The 17,414-nt window shown below is 41.4% G+C and overlaps 1 protein-coding gene across 13 annotated transcripts in view; it reads right to left on the bottom strand.

The window, feature by feature from the left end:
• dysf (dysferlin, limb girdle muscular dystrophy 2B (autosomal recessive)) overlaps nt 1-17,414 on the bottom strand; it is a 132,377-nt gene that overhangs the window by 19,995 nt on the left and 94,968 nt on the right. For 7 of the 13 annotated variants that reach the window (XM_069195277.1, XM_069194759.1, XM_069192059.1 and 4 more), the window contains 3 exons: nt 6,753-6,815; nt 637-735; nt 364-492 (listed from right to left, as the gene is read on the bottom strand). In XM_069195277.1, the coding sequence (XP_069051378.1) occupies nt 364-492; nt 637-735; nt 6,753-6,815 (291 nt within the window). The remainder of the gene's footprint in view (nt 1-363; nt 493-636; nt 736-6,752; nt 6,816-17,414) is intronic. The other 6 variants (XM_069193991.1, XM_069195013.1, XM_069192726.1 and 3 more) reach the window with 1 other exon arrangement.

Raw genomic sequence — 17,414 nt, 5'->3', positions numbered from 1 at the left:
TCTTTCTATACTGTATTTTCACCAAGGTTTTGTAAATTATCCCAAGTTTCCAGCAGCTTGTCTAAAAATCACCCCCTGAGGTTTTTTTTTATAGTTTCTGACATTTATCTGACTCCTGGGACTGGTGGGCTGAATGGCCTCCTTCCTTAGTCTTTACCTCGACTGATACCTAACAGACTCCTGCCAACATGTCAGAAAATCGCTTCTCAAGCAGCAGTGATATTAAGAATATCTCTTTAACTCCTCGCTTTTGAGCCTTGAGGTTGACCCCAATAAGCCACTCATCAGAAACTGCACCATCCGTAGGGTGTGTGACCCGAAGCCCCTCTTAGAGGTGACCTCCTTTGCGGGGATCTCACACACCTTGAACTCCCCAACCACAGAGGGATCCTCGCTGTCATCCTGAGACTTTCCTCTGTACAGTTTGAAAGTCTGACAGAAGTCAGTGAGCCCCTCGAAGCCCTCCACTTTCTCCAGCTCCGTGTTGTACACCTGCAGGGACAGAACCAGACAGACAGGCATTGCAGAGCGGCAGCAGCCAGACTCAAACCCAGGAGCCCCTCTGGCAGACACGCTGTCACAGGGAGCAGGTTCCCGCCTGTGTTGCTCCACATCCAATGTCTGAAATGTCCATACCTGCAGGGTGTCACAGCCCTTCTCCAGGTAGGTCCCACACTTGCTGCGCTCGCCTGTGGAGGCGAAGAACTTGCTCCACCAGTCCATGAATTCCTCCTCCTGTGAAAGCAGCAGACAGAAGGAAGTCAGCCAGCGCCTAGTTCTAATAGGCACATATGAATGTTTTTTGCAGTAATCCAACACGCATCTTGTTATATTGTTCTGATAATGCAAAATCCAGACACTAGCATTCCAAAAGCAAAACTCAAACTCCAGTGTTTCCAATGTACTGTACTGTATGCTTCATTTGTTTAAATTGTAGATGAAAACCAAATTCATCATTGTGACAGTATTCTAAAATGCTTAACTCATGCATGCCATTTACTGAAAGTCTGTAGAGAGGAATCCGATTCGAGCATCCCGAGCTCCTGCTATGTGAAAGTCTGTCTTCTAAAGCTGGCCCTTTCAGAGAGCACTGGAGAACAAGAGATATGGTTCCATAGTTCTGTCCACAGTACGTCAACAGGAAAGTGATATTGTGCCGAGAAACCAACTTACCCACTGTATCTTCTAGTTCCATCAGGGGAATGCAAGCATGTTAGAAACAATGTTAGAATGATTTTATATAGGAGTTTCTTCAGAGTGAATAGTAAAGTGGCAAAACAAAATAAAGCTCAAGAAACAAGTGGTCAATAAATAACTGATGAACATATTTTGCTAATGGTACATGCACATTTCCAAGAGGACCTTGTACACGATGCATTAGATGTTTTTTTACAGCTACTGATGATCATGCGGAAGTCAGATGTCAGGGAATTTAAGATAGGATTGAGCCCACACTGGAGACGAAAGACATTGTTGTCTTACAGTAGTGCGTAGGTAAGCTTTATATAAACTTCATATAATACACAGCACAGGAATGAATGTCGAGAAAACTGCTGCATTCCCTTATGGCTACACAAAGATGGTTAAGACTGAACAGACAGAGCAATCTGATACTGTACATGCAAACTTTCCAAAGACTATGCACAGAAAAGCGAATTAAATAATTTGAACATTCTAAAGTGCTTTTCCAAAATTATTAATTTAATATCCATGTTTTTAATTATCCTCACCAGCACAGTCCTTCAAGGCCTGAAGGACTACGTGTACCACAGAGATTTTTCATCATGTATGTGCTCTGGGCTAAAGCAGGAGAATGTGTTCACCACGTTTGCCACAACAAAGGGAAAAGTTCCTCTGAATTTTGAATTCCTTTGAACATGTGCTGTCACCCATGACTTGACATGCATTTGTTTCACTGTATTGTAACACATATACAGTCCAAACAAAAAAACATTTACTGTTTTCTGGATAAGTGGCCATTGTTGGGGAAAGTTACCTTTAAAAAGTGATAGATTACAGTAACAAGCTTCACGTGCAAGGGATTATTTTTTTAAATTAACAAGTGGCATGGGGAAATTAATTTAAAAAAGCCATCACTAACATTGACTTATGTAGTCTGTATAGTTCCCATGTACAGTAAGTATCACACTACTTCTTAAAAGTAACAAAGTATTATTTTTTTTTTAAAGAAATACATTACACTAATAGCTTGTACCTGCAATAGATTACTTTTAAAAGTAACTTTCCCCAGCTCCGTAGGTGAACATGTGTAGCAGTTCAGGCCCAGGGGAAGGAGGCAGGAACAAGAGAAAGCGGTTCACACTGGCAAGAAGAGGTGACTGGAGATCATATAGACCAAATGATGAGACCCTAGGAAATGTTGTCTGGACAATTTCACATTACCACCAACAGAATCTAAAGCAGTTTGCAGCAGGGAAGACAACCTGAAAGAGGAAATGGAAATGATATGGCCACTGAGTACCGTGTCCGTCTCAGCAAAACAAAATCCTAATTTTGCAACCATCAAATTGTAAAAAACCTCCAAAGAGCTATACTGTATATCAGACAAAACCAACAAATCACTGTTGTTTTCCTATTTATTGTTAGTTCTAATCAAAGTGCTCATGTTGTTAAACTGATGGGCAAATCATAAAGTTAGGAGCAGGACTTTCATCCTATCTGTTACTAACTGTGAACATGTGGGAGTAATTCAGCCTTCTTTTCTTCTACACAAACAGGTTTTGACTGAATAACAGCTATTGTGAAGGACTGACAGGCCATGTTAAGGTGTATCTATACAGCAAAAGGAGTGGAGTCTAACGTTGTAATGTTCTCCGGTGTGAGATAAAGTGCTGAAAGACAGGTGTCAAAACAACATTTACCAGACTTTATAACCATGGGACTGTCTTACATGCAGCAAATTTAACACAGGTCCAAAGTCCAGAGGAACAGTCAGGCAAACTGCATTTAGCCATCTAACTCAATATTACAGGCTAAAATATTAAGCCCCAAGGGTGCTGGAAAATGAAATAGCAAAAAAAAAGATTTGTGTAAATAGCTGAAGTGCATTGCCCACATACAAAATACAAAGAGCGCTTGGCTTTACTGAACCAGCTACTCTGATGTGGAAATTGGTACAGACAGACATTGTTGGGGTTTTAATCAGTACCAAGGGACAGATTAGCCAATACAACACTTAACCACAGCCACGTATAGGAACAGCACTTTAGCCATCTTTGATGAGCCATTCAAAACCAAATTGTTAAATCTAGAAAAGAAACATGCAAAGAATTTCAACCACTGCATGTGTCTGTGTCAAAGTCTGTCTTTAAAAAAATGTCTGCATACCAATTGTAATACTATGGGTTGCCTCCCTTTCCCTTGCTCCCCAACACACACAAATTAAGTGCTTTCCAAGCCTCTGCTCTATGGGCTTGAATAGAAGCCGTTTTGTTCGTTAACGGCAAGCCTCCTCAAATGCCAAGGAAAAGTCAGATGCTTTTTAAGTGTCCCATGGAAAATGGCAACGAGTGCTCCAGCTCTGAAATACTAACTGCAAACTCTTGTTAACCACTTGCCCGATGCCAAGGAATAGCAGAAGGCTTTGAGCTGTGATGGCAGGAATCTGACTGAGGAGCCCGGGCAGGGTAGGGCAGCGAAGAGAACGATGCCAGGCAGAGGTTTAGAAACGCTGAAGGATCTTTCCCTGCCAGCTGGTCGGCCCTAAATTGCTCTAATAGCAGAGGCATGTGGCTCAGGACAAATTTCTTTCTATTGTTTGTTTTCAAAAAGCTTCCACTGACTTGGATGACCCAGCTAGTCCTCCGTGGGCTGCTTTTTATTTAGAGATGACATGAGATAGCAGTAATAAACTTCCCCACTGAGCACGCTCATCACACGCACCTCTCCAATGGAGAGGGGCACCGACAGGCGGACAGATGAAGGTCAAACGCAGGAAGAAAACAAACAATTCATGGCATCAGAAACTTTGAACTCTGTAATTGTTCCAGGGTGTAGAAATATAAACGTTCTTCATTTTGCAGTGCCCTCTCCAGTTGAAAAACAGAATAGAGTATATCTGTCCTCTGTTTTTAATATCGTGCTAGGTTTAGCGTGTACTGTACAGGATGAAGCAATGCAGGAAAATTAAGGACAGGAATTGCTCCGTGAGGCTTGTACTGTAGCTACAAAGGAACAAGTAATAGGTTTATTCCATGCTGAAAAAAAGAAGAAAGAGAACACAACGTTTCGGCCGTGGAGCCTTCTTCAGGCTTCCTTTGGCTCCACGGCCGAAACGTTGTGTTCTCTTTCTTCTTTTTTTCAGCATGGAATAAACCTATTACTTGTTCCTTTGCAGCCTACGCATGCTGACGCAGCTACCCACCTGAACTACTGTAGCTACACTTGACACTTGATTCTGGGAGTGCTACTGTAGGATAAGTCTTGGGCAAGGCTGTCTTTAAATGTAAAATGGCTACTCCGCTTTGTCTGCTAGTGCTGTCCTCAGGAGAGCAGGATAGATCCCCTAACTGCCAATTCATCATCTATTAAGAAAATCTATTCACATTAGGGGAATCGTGGAACTGGATATGGAGCAACTACTAATAAAGTACTGTATAGCGATGACAATGAATAAAACAAAACAGATAATATTTGTTAACAACCCCCAAATCTGAAAACACATTTTTGCGGCAATATATTATGCTTCTGTTAAGTTTGTGCATAACTGATGAAATGTTCTCATTTTTTACGCAATGCTCCGCAAGAGCAGGACTGGACTGGGATCCCCTGATTCTTGTAAAGTCTGAATCTCAGAAATTTAATTAGGGGAAAATTGATTAAATGCACGTTTCACTTTTTTGTCTGACGTCTGGCTTAGGGATATAAGTCGGGAATCTTTTAACAGCCTTATTTACTTTGGCTTTGGTGAAAGAAATTTGGGTTTGATCATCTGGTTTGAATATTTTCTAATAAAATAAATATCTTTGTTTGCAGAAAGAAAAACCTCCAGATCTTGGCTCAAGAGACAAATTCAGTGCTACATTTGGAGCATGATATAAACAAGCCATTATCAAAAGAGCTTAATGTCATCTCAGACTCAGGAAAGTCACTGAGACCAGCAATCACTTTCGTAAAACTAGCTTATAAAACTGGATTATAAACTGCCAGGCCAAGCACGCACTGACTGTTGTAAGGTCAGCCTTTTATCTCTCAAAATCTGAGTTAAAAAAATAGGAAAAATAACATTAAAAAACACAAAAAGACACAAGTTTTACTGTTGCTTCGAGCTAGAATACATCCAAGTGAAATATTTGATTCAATTATCCTTTTCAATGTTTAATCTGAACCAGCATTAGATGCATCTGTTCCCTAGATGGAACCTGCAAGTAATTCTAACCGTAACAAAAGAAGGGTTTATAGGGCTCAGATACAAATAAGAAAGCAAATTTGGTTTCACTGTTTGAAATCGAAGCTTTAATGTTACTGTGCCGAAACTGGCAGTTAAGATACGACCAGGGCAATAACTAGCAATCAGACCGGGCCTCCTCCACAGCATAAGAAGGTGAAAGGAAGAAAATAATTAATTTATTTTAAAAAGGAAGAAACTTGAATCCTTACTGCTCCCCCTGTTGTATGATGCTTATACATCTGGTACAGTACATTATAGTATAAACACTACAGTATAATAATGGTAACCTATTAATACTCTTCGTCACCGGTGTTTTACTGTGGAAATACATTCCTGAGCATGCTTACTAACTCCTCTCAGCACATCTGTCTAATAAAAGTAGTGGCTGATCTTATTGTCTTAACTTTATCGTCTTACAAGAGTTCAGCAATTGTTACAAATGAGAGCAGAAGTCAGTAGTTACTGTACTTGATTGGGATCTCATCCTGCCAGTTCTTTAAAGACCCCCTTTGTGTAAGATCGTGTTTCTGATTTCAGTTATAACGTACTTCTATCTTCTGTTCCATGTCTCACTGCTGTATTGGGTTGACAATGTCAGTTATTTTCTGGATTTTAAATACTCAAATCAGGTCCCTTCACAGTCTTCTCTGTTCAAGATGAAAAAGGTTTAGGTCTGTTGTTTTTTTCAGTGTAGGACATTCCTTCAGGTCCAGGTGACCAGAATTTTACACAATATTATAAATTAAACTATACTAGTACATTACAAAAATTTAACATATTATCCCTAGTTTCAAATTCAGCATTTCTAATTAGATATCCTAATATTCTGTTTACTTTTTTATCCCTTCCCCACAATAGTAGAAGTGGTAAATGATGAGTGAACATAAACACCAAAGTTTTTTTTACAGATAGTGTCTTCGTGTTTAGAGTTTCCCATTTCATGTGTGTATCTTGTGTTTCTGCTCCCTCCTTGCAATATTCTGTACTCGTCGATGTTTATACCGGTACCACAAATAGAATGAAATTTCTTGATCCCTCTGGATTCTTCCGAACACAGTTGAAGAAACATGTCTAAAACTCTCTGACAATCCCTTTGCAAAAGTTGTGCTTCAACAATGTATTACACTCTTGATAGGATCTGAATTTGTCTTTACCCCAGAATTCCTTGCCAGTGTGAACACTCTTGTATGGAAATGTTACAACCTCAATGCCATATTTTTGTGAGGAGTATTTGAAAGGGTTGGTCCGAGTCTTGAGTTAGCATTGTGATTGACTGCACCTTTCAGTCAGGATGGAAGAATGAACAGAGAGAAAGAGGAGACATCGTTAAAAAGATACGTACATGAAGGCTGGACCGAGAGGATGAGAGGTTAATAATGGCTGAGCTGCTGGTGCCGTCTGCAAACTACAAATCAAAATGATTTGGTTAGCTGGTTAGGGCTCAACAATATAAAACGTACAAAAAGTCGAGAGCACACATATTGCACTAGCAGAACACGCAGAGATGAGGTGCAGTCACCTGGGCTCTCGACACAGAAAGAGACAAAAGGCAGGCAATGTTAAAGGTCAGGCTTTTGGTCACAGAAGCAGATACAGTTGCTCTAAAGGGCTAAAGAGAATATCTAATTACTGGAATCATTCTCTATCACCATCCAGTGCTAGAGGGCACCACTTTTGCCATCTTGTGTATGTGATAAATTTACAAGTAACGAGAACATGGTCATGGTGGATCTTGTCTAAAACCTTAACATTACATCATGTTTGACTCTCATCTTAGGTTTCGGTAACATTTACAAGAACTAAGTTTAAATTCTTAATTACACTGAATAAAAGTAAAAGACCAATTCCTTTGGTTTTGGACTCAGAAGTTTATTTTTAGCCTCTGCACTCAACAGTTTTGTCCACCTCTTTAAAATCCCGATGCCTACATTTACATTAACACCTCACTGCCTGGAAGAAGTATTCGTCTTGCCTTTATATTCAGTAAAACACTTGGATCCTGATCCTGAGACTGCATATGTGATTCTTAGCTGGCTGACATAACATAAACCTATATATAGGACCTAACCACAGACCTCCCAGTGTCTAGATCTTCAATCAGTTGTGTTTTATTCGTATATAACTCCAGACCTCACACAGGCTTTGTGAACACGTATCAAGCACAGAGGTGGTGGTCACTGTGGAAATAAAGGGCCGGTACTACAGATGCCTCCAGCACCCCTGGTTAACTGTGCAGAACTCCTGGCAAAGTAAGGGAGCAAATGGCATTTGGGTTGACATCCTTTTATCCTGTTCTGGTATTTAATTCTTACAAAATATCAAGTCAGCACTGATTAAAAAAAAGAGAAACCTGACAAATGCCCAAAGACATTGAATTAAAACAAATTGTTTTACTGCACAAAATGTATTTTCTTAACTTTTGAGACAGGGAAGGATTCTGCGGTGAGCATTCTCCCGTCAAAACAGCTGGGAGACAGACTGCAACCCGGCTGGACCGTGGGCAGTGTGACCTGAAGCTGTGCCAGTGAGGGCATTCTCAGACTCCCCTCACCCTGGCACTGAGACTGAGACAGGGTCATTTTGAACAAGCAACCTTTGAAGCAACAAGAAATGTAGAAGATGGAAAATATTTTGCTATTAAAAACCCCACCTTATATTAGATTTTACATATTTGAAGACCTTCAATGAAACTGCAAAATTCACCAAAAATGAATGAAGGTTGGTGGGAAGATTGTAAAAAACATCATTTAATTTTGGAAGCTTTTGGACTGGTTTTCAGTCAGGCACACATTTACAGTAGATCTTGAAGTAGTGAGTTTCCTTAAAGAGCACACCTGGACAGAGGGAAAGTCCAGGCCGTTTTGCTCATCGGTACATCTGGTAACACAAAGATAAAGCCACAGACCTGCCAAAGGACAGAAGTCTTTCTACATTTATATATGGAAACTATTTAGAATAAACTTTTCACTTAGTATCTGCCCCACCTGTAGGATCAGAATGATAAAAAAGAATGTACTGCTTCACTCAAACTGGGGACAGACAAAGCTGCACAGTTTGTCCTGTATCCCACAGATTACTGTCGCCTTAATTCTTGACATCCAGCGCATTCCAGAAAAACCCAAACCCCCAGTGTACACAGCCCAATCATCCGCGCTGATGTGCAGCCGCTATGCATGCTTTGAAATGGGACGTGAGCTCTCATGGTATTGGGGACTTTGAAGGGAATGGCACTGATCCTTAGTAAGTGACAAGCAGCATTCCACCCTGGGAACCACGATGACAGTCCAGTAGAGGGAGGTCAAGGGTTCACATGGTGCAGAGAAGGGTCGATTCTGAACATGGGAATGGCTCCTGGAGCTGAAGCGAAGGCGGCATGTTTGGATGGTTTCTAATAAACACCAGAGTGATGGTACTGGAGCCAGCAAGGAGCTGGCGCAGTCGTCCCCTGCTAATCTCGTTGACAGTTACAGTTTATTCACGTCAAACTGGCGCTAAAATGTGGGCCCCGGCCAAGCTGTCTGGGTTCGCGAGCGCGTTGGGACAGAGCAAGCGGACGAACGTCCGTCAGCGGCGAAGTCAGCAGGCGGCAAACGTGCAGATCCAGATGAGGGTCATCATTGCCCTCGGCCTGCGCGGCGCAAGCTCAACCGCCCGGCCCCTTTTTCTCGTTTATCCATCATTAAGATTATCATTATTATAATTGCTATTGTAATTTTTATGTTTCCCCTCTGCGAATTTTCCCAGTAAACCTCTGGCAGAGAAAAGCGCAAAGAAGATCTCGTGGCGCCTGTGGTGACAGAGGCGCGGCCGGCAGAATCGCAGTCTGCCCATGACGATACACCACATCTGAGCGAGCTCCCCTTTAAAGCCCCAGCCTTCACATTGTGCCAGGGCATTATATATACAATAATGCAGACTTCAAAAACAGGCCTCTGCAATGGGGCTAATTAGGAGCAGGCCTTTGTTGTGATTGTCTTTAAACAAGGAAATATTGTACAGCTCTTGATAGCATGAGCTTTTAAGGATCTGTGGTGACACTCTGCAGAAGGCCCGAAAATGTCTCTGACTCTCAACGAGCGGCTAGACAAGACACAGGTGTGCTTCCACAATAAAGAAACAGGAAATCACTCACCTGCTTGAGAAGAAAATACTCACATGTACTGAGTAGGGAATACTACAGGAAGACAAGTACCTAACCTTCTTAAAGAAATTGTCTGTAGCTATGTGCCATGTAACACACTGCCCAATGCCTGCAGTCAGTTGGCTCTTTAAGCGTCTTTAATTTCTTTTTTTAAGGTACAGATGTTCTTCCCAAGCTATGTATTTGGAAACACTACATTTTTTTCTGCTGTAGAGTGAAAGGCAGTGTTTTAGGTTTCAGTTAATGCACCTCAAAGTTTATTTTAGTGTTCTCAACATTTGAAACATGGAGTAAACGGATTCCAGAGTACCCTGAATATATTTGAAACAGTTTTTTTTACCAAACTGGCTCAGAATATCTGCTGAATGCCTCTTTGATGGCTTCCCTTTACTGTACCCCAGGGGTCTGGAAACTGGGATCATTTTAGAAGTTTACATTTTCCACCTGATTTTGCATGATTGTGAAGAAATAATGAAGGAGTGAGCATTAGGATTCAAACTTACAATTAGGGTTTATAAATATGAAGAGCTTAGTGCACACTGATCATTCCTTGGGGCTAGTCAATCAATATTTTGAGTGCAGATCCCCATTCCACTGGTTCAGGCCTCGGCCCTGAACGATGCTCTGGAGAACATCTTTTTTTGCTCAGTCCTCAGAAGCAGCTCCAGCTGTGCTGACTACACTGGTGCTTTGAATGGCTGTTTTGCACATAGGAAAATCTTCACATCAATAATATGGCAGTCCCCCTGTTTAACCCCCTGAACTAAAGAAAACCGTGAAGCAGAAGCTGAGCCCCTCTGTGAGATGGTTGTAGCTTACAGTACCTGTAAAGCGCTTTAATAATAATAAAAATAACATCACTTTATTAACCCTTTACAATTTCTTGCATAAGGAATTATCTTTTTGCATACCCCAGCTTGCTCTCCATGAGACACACAGACAGAGAGAGAGCATAGGGTCAGAGCACAGGGCTGCCATTGTATGTGGGTTAAGGGCCTTACTCAGGGGCCCAACAGAGTAGGATTCCTCTGCCAGCTGCAGGATTTGAACCAGCAACCTTCCAGCCACAGGCACAGATCCTTAGCAACAGAGCCACTCCACTCCCCCTTTGAGTGGAGTGTCCAGAAAAGCACTTTATAAGTGTTAGCAATTATTATTAATTATAGCTTAAAGGCCTGTCCACTTTCGCGTTGTGTCCGAACCTCACAAGGTTCCTTTGCCCACCTCTTTCCCAGCGGAATTATAGCTGCTTAGAGTAAACTTTCCAGAAGTACCTAAACCCTCAACCCAAGTCTAACCTCCCGTCAATGAGCAGGCACTGTACTAGTTCAGGTTAGGAGCTGCGTCAGCATGCGTAGGCTGCAAAGGAACGAGTAAAGGTTTATTCCAGCTGAAAAGAGAAGAAAAGAAACAACATTTTGGCTGTGGGGCCTTCTTTGGGTCAAAGAAGAAGAAGGCTCCATGGCCAAAACAGTGTGTTTCTTTTCTTCTCTTTTCAGCATATAATAAGCACTGCACAACTGTATATCAGTAACACATGGACTCTGCAAATAATCTAACCAAAGATTTGGTCTCCCCACAAGACATATCTCGAATGACAAGGTCTGTTCTTTAGATACCTTCTCCTGTGTCCTTTACCTGTTCATAGAGGAACGCAATGAAACCAGCTGCACTGGGGTTCTCTCATTCATCCTAGTGTGAATGTTTTCACTCTGTGTAAAGCAGGGGTATCCAACCCTGGTCCTGCGGAGCCCCAGCTGAGTAAGTCTTACAGTTCACCTGTTTTTAAAGATTAGCAACACCAACAAGCTACATATGTATGAATAAGCAAGTAATCTAATTAAGAGAATTCTGCTCCTTGAGGACTGAAAGGTACTTAGATGTTAATCCTAAATGATTTTTAAAACACTTATTTTAGAAAATCATCTGTTTAACTGATCAAAATGAAATTCTTCCATATCCTTAAAAATTGATGATTTGACCGACAGTACAAAACCTGTTGGATGCTGGCTCTCCAGGACCAGACATCCAGTGTCTCTAAGCTGCCCTCTAGTGGCTTAAACCAACACAGACAGTTCCAGAGAGCTGCACTTATACAGACTGCAAAGATGCATGTCTGTATACTTGGACACTAACTGTTTCTTTACAGGAACGTGTGTAACAAGCTATTAGAGTGCATGAAGGTGTGTCGCATGTCATCATTTGCCAGTATAAGATAACACGGATGGACAAGCAGCACTATGGAGAAGTTCTCAAGGCTTCTGGACCACAGAGTTGTAGGTTCAGATCACAAGTGTGATATCTTTGAGCAAGTTCCTAGCAGGCATATTGCTGCAGTAAATATTCTACTGTCTAAAGCACACCTCTGCTTACTCTTTCACCTTCTCACTGAGATAAACAGCTAAGGAAGACTAAGGAGAAAGGGGTTTCTTTAAGCAGAGGGAGAAACTGATTAACTTCCCCGGTTTTTACAATACTGTATGTATCTGATGCATTCTTCAATGTTTCTCAGCAGATACCACGATGATCCATGTAGTAAGCAGGAGTGAAACACATCATGAATATGCTCCTGACTTATGTGATATGTTCAAGCATGTTCCCTGCTTGGACTACTGCTTTACTCTATAAATTACAGGTGCTGCAAGAAAGCCTTCCTCTGTCTGCCACTGGAAAAACTAAAGCTGTGTTTTCTGTAGAGCTCATCTCAGGATGTAAAGAAAAAATGCATAAAAGATTCTGACCAGGCAGGCCAGGCTTAGTCCCAAAACAGTAGCAACTGGCTCACAATCTCTTTTTGTTTCCCATTTCCTGCAACCTAATAGCAAGCATGAGGCGAACTGGAACAGGCCGAAGTGTAGCCAGACTGCAGCAGACTCACGAAGCCGGCCGAGGAGCACGGCTGGTTTTGAGTTACCCTGAATCATCAGTGAGGGCCCTGAATGTAAATCACATTATGTGAACTATGTAAACTTGTACTTCTGCACCTCTCATTAAGTTAGAGTAACAGATTGTACTACATTTTGAATATCCAAATATTGTGTTACATTTTAAACATCTTAGACGTCGGAAATTCTGGGGCATTTATCAGCGCATTAATTCATCAAGAACACATGCTTTCATTTTCATTTTTCTGTCATTGTTCACTAGAGTGAAAGATAACCTTTTGGATTGCTCTCAGCGGGACTCAGAAGATGGATCCCTGCTGATCCACCCACAAAACCAAATATTTGACTTTTTCGTGTGGATTGCGGCTGTTTATTTATGCAGCTACATACCATTGTGTTGAGATTCTTGCCAATATTTCCAAAAAGATAATCAGACAAAGGAATATAAATAAATAATTACATAAGAAGTTATTGCTAAACTGAACACTTACTGTAGCTCTACATTTAGTTGCAGTGTGATGTACACAATTGTTAAAGTTTGCACATATTCAGAATAGCAGGATAAATATTTCTGCTCTGTTTTTAATAATTACACTCTAGGTTTAAATAATTTGACCCTTGCCATTTCTCTTATTTCAGCTGATAAACTACTCAATTTTGAACTGTGCAGTGCAGAATGGCCGCTGTGTGTCTCTCAGGTGGGGCTACTGGTGAAGAATGGCTGCTGTGTGTCTCCCTGGTGGGGCTGCACTTCAGTAGGGGAAGAATTGTGAACCTTCCTAAATGTGTAAAGTGCTCTGTGATTATTTGGAATAAAAAGCAGTATACAAATGTAATGAATTATTATTCATTTTAAATATAATTATAGGTCATTTCAAAACTGACAAACATTAAAGACCATCAGTGAATCTGGTTTATTCCTCTTATAGAAGAAGACAGATTCTTCAGCGTGGATCTCAAATATTAACATCAAAGTTCACAGGCAAACAGTTTTCCACTGTCATTATATGGCAGGTGAGAGTTGTATAAACTTATTTGTTGTTTTAATTATATAAAGCACACAAGAATGTCTGTTTCTTGATATTGTGAGCTACAAGTTCACAAATTTGTTTACAACAACAGCAAGGGTACAAAATGAAATTGGGCAATTACCTGCGTAGGTAATTAAATTTAAAATTTTAAAAAGATTAATTTTTTGTTTCATTTAAAGAACCAGCCATTTCAAGTAAAAAATGGAAGGGTCAAAAATGTAAATAAACACAGAGTATACAGTGACACAAGCCACGTTTATGTGGTCGTTGCTACAGCAACAGAGTAGACAACTCTTCCTTAATTTATTATTTTTATAAAGTGACTAAACAAGAAAAGGCTGAAAGGTTACAGCTGCAAAATTCAAATGATTTTTTAGATGTATAAATCTGCCTATTTCCATAATCCCAGAATTTTTTTTTATTATTTTTATTTATTATTTTTACTCTTATTATTTTTCGCTGTAGCTATGGCAGGGAATTAGCAGACTCCTGTCTTCCATGGGATCCAAACCAGTTCACACAGCCGGTTCACACAGCACCTCCTTTGCCAAGGACTGTATTTAAAACTTTTTTTTCACCCCACCATGCTAAATTTACTGCACTGTTCTGAAGAAGAATGTCTTCCTTAACCTACATCTCTGGGTTGCTCTTCCACACATCATCACCAAATCCACAGAAAATACAAACAACTAAAATAAATAAGCTTTTAGTTTTAATTTAATTTAAACCTTATCAACTTAGTAATTCAGACTGAACCATCTTCTACTTACAATATTTGAGAGCCCAGGTGTGTTTATTTATTTATATTTATTTGCACCCATTTATATGGCAGAGGGCTTTGCTGAATCGCTCTGAGCGAAGTACCTTGCTCAAGCGGACAACAGCAGTTTCTCACCAAAGATTTGAACCTTGGTTACTGCACTGGATCAGAAGATTTATAAAACCAGGAGGGATGCCATTCTTTTTCTCAGCTCCTGCCCTGAGAGACACTATGCAAACCCTAAATGCACTGACAGTCCTCTGCTATCCACTCTGTTAACCTTCTGTCTCTAAGGCACCTTGAAATCAAAACAGATACGTTCTAAAATTATATAGCCATTCAAAAGACACAGGATGCCATCAAAGACACTGCACAGCAAAGTAATGTATTTAAGCATATGGGAGATAAATGGAGCAGTAACTTAATTCGTGGTAAAACAAGCCTACACGATTCGCCATGAATGCCGCATGTCAAAGACATTCTCTAAAAGAGTGTTCCAGTGCTGTGGGATCACATCTGCTGAAATAATGCCAGCCTGTCAGAAAGTCTTTGCTCAGAGCAGCTCTTAATGCCAGTTTATAACACTTAAGATGGTGTTATAAATTAAGATTCATTTTAAGACGACGCATGAGGCTGAATGGAGCTCACCACAAATAAACATTTAATTCATATGATTTTGATATAAATTTGAGACATCTGGAGCTTTGGAAATAATGCAAATAGTTCATTTACCAAAGAGAAGTATAGTGTTCCCTATCACAATGTACGCCTTCAGATTCGCACCACTCTTATAACAGGATATTGCTATGATTTGAAGGAAAATGCAGATGAATTAAACAAAATAAAATATGATTAGACTTCTCTTTAATATTTAGACTCATTTGTCTCAAACATGTTTACTGAAGAATTCTGGTAGGAAGAGCAGAAGTGGGAGGAATATCTGTATGAACAGTGCTCTGTTGAGTACACTTGCCATCTCCACATGAACGTAGTAGCTCAACCATATCTACAGATGATTAAAGTAATACTCGGACTGTACAGTCCAAGCTGTGCTGTACGCAGCCCTGTGCAGTAAAGTCCTGCCTACAGAGCTACTGCAGCGACAGTTGATCTACCAGAACCACGGAGCAACTGTCTTTCATTAGAAGCAGAGTGGGTCCGCGGCGGGCGGGTCAAGGGATGAGAATGTTTTTGCAGCGCTAATACTGCCGCCTCTGCCTCTGGGAGCCAGGGAGAGAGGAGGCCCACATTTTTATGGACGTCTCCAAGTCAAAAATCTCCATAAATAAATAAAACTTAGAGCTGCACTGCACTGGAAAAAAAACATTCAATAAATTACTGGCTTGGAGACAGCAACAGAGAATCGAATACTTTACAATGGGATTAGGCAGTCATTACTGAAGGCTTGACAGCAACATGGCTTTCACAGGCAACGCTATTGAATAGACTGTGCCACTGCGTCATCAGCCCCTTGCTACATGAACCGAAGTAAACTCCAGTGGGCTGTCGCTGCAGAAGAGCTGCCTTGTAATGAACATTAAAATCAGGACCTTGTCTCCAGCCAGCGGTCGAGTGAGAGGGGCTGAAAAGAATTCTGGATCCAGCCCCAGGTAAATAAAACACAGGTTAAAGATCAAGGTTAAAGGAGGGAGGGTGCTCCTGGAAAACACAGTTTTAACAGACCAGACACCAATTCTATTTTAGAAAATTGATGTATTTTAGATGGGCAGAACTGCAGACAGGGCAGCATGGTGATGCACAACTGCCTTACAGAGCTGGGGCCCTGGGTTCAATTCCTAGGGTGCTGTATGCATGGAGTTTGTATGCCTTCTCTTGTTTGCGTGGGTTTTCTCAGCTGCTCTGGTTTCCTTTCACAGTCCAAAAACACACTGTTAGGTTCACTGGTTTCTGGGAAACCGGCCCTGGTGTGAGGGTGTGTGTCTGCCCTGTGATAGTCTGGCATCCTGTCCAGGATGTTCCCCGCCTCGCGCCCGCTGTGCCAGATGGATGACTGTGAACAAACACACTGGAAACACATTCTGCGGTGCATCTCCAGTCCCCACCCAGGCTACAGGGAAGACTCCATTCCAGTATTTCTAGAACTCCAAGGAAAGGGACCATCTTTTTCAGGGAAGGGTAGGTGGGCCCCACCATTATTGTGCAGTAGTCTTTTTAGCCTCTGTAAGACCAGCCATCCAGATGTGTTTCTGCTGCGCGGAGAGATCAAGACTCACCATTCAAGACTAAAGGAGAGTAGTCCAAGCTCAGAACATGGTGGCACCTTCCCAAAACCAGGAGCCACCAACATTGCAGTAGGACCAGAGTATGTACAAGGGATTGGGAGAAATTTTATCTGCTAATCAGTACAATTTGTATTATTCCTAATAGCGTCCCAGCTGATATCCATTTGTCCCCACTCCCACCTGAACCCCCATGTTGCATACAGTATGTGCTGGCAAGTCTGTGTCCCAGGGCACTCCACAAACACGCTGCAGAAAGGGGAGGACCAAAGAGAAACACAACAGTGTACACTGATGTGCTGTAATTGTAACTCCTGAAAACTGTGAATGTGTGTCTCCTGTCTGCCCATAATGGAAAGCAATAAACTCTACATGGGTGCACACAATGCTAAAAGATAATGATGTGAAAGTGTCATTTCATTTCAGATCCTGTTGCACCTTACAATAATAAAATGCATAACATCAGGACCAAAGTCTAATTTCCACTGCCTGAAAGCAACACCTGAGTATGTCACACTTCAGATATCTGGTGTCTGTGTGCTGATACTCTGCGCTCTTAGACAGGTCCTTACAAAATAGGGGCAGTATAGGAAAGCAAAAAATTGCAAGTAAAAATATTCTTTTTTCTGAAAGTGATATGGATTTGCAAAGGTAATGGTGCACCCATTATTGTCTCCCTCCACCTGCCTTAAAATCTTGTTAAGATTGTAAATTGCAACGAAAATGAATATGGAGGTCATGCACGGGACCTTTGAATGTCTAAGCTAGTCAAGGTGCTTGCCCAAACACAGGCTGAGCTCTGTGGTTGTGGGTCCGAGGCTGGGGTTAATCAGCCATGGCTCACTGGGCTTTCAGCGACAGAATGACATGAACCCTGTGGCCTCCTCCAGCCAGTCCTGCACTGTCAGTACGGCGCTGTGTCTCCTTTTCAAGGGGCTCAGCGCTGG

This window comes from Lepisosteus oculatus, chromosome 1 (genome assembly GCF_040954835.1).
Source record: "Lepisosteus oculatus isolate fLepOcu1 chromosome 1, fLepOcu1.hap2, whole genome shotgun sequence".
Lineage (NCBI taxonomy): Eukaryota > Metazoa > Chordata > Actinopteri > Semionotiformes > Lepisosteidae > Lepisosteus > Lepisosteus oculatus.
This window is presented reverse-complemented; position numbering and strand designations above follow the sequence as displayed.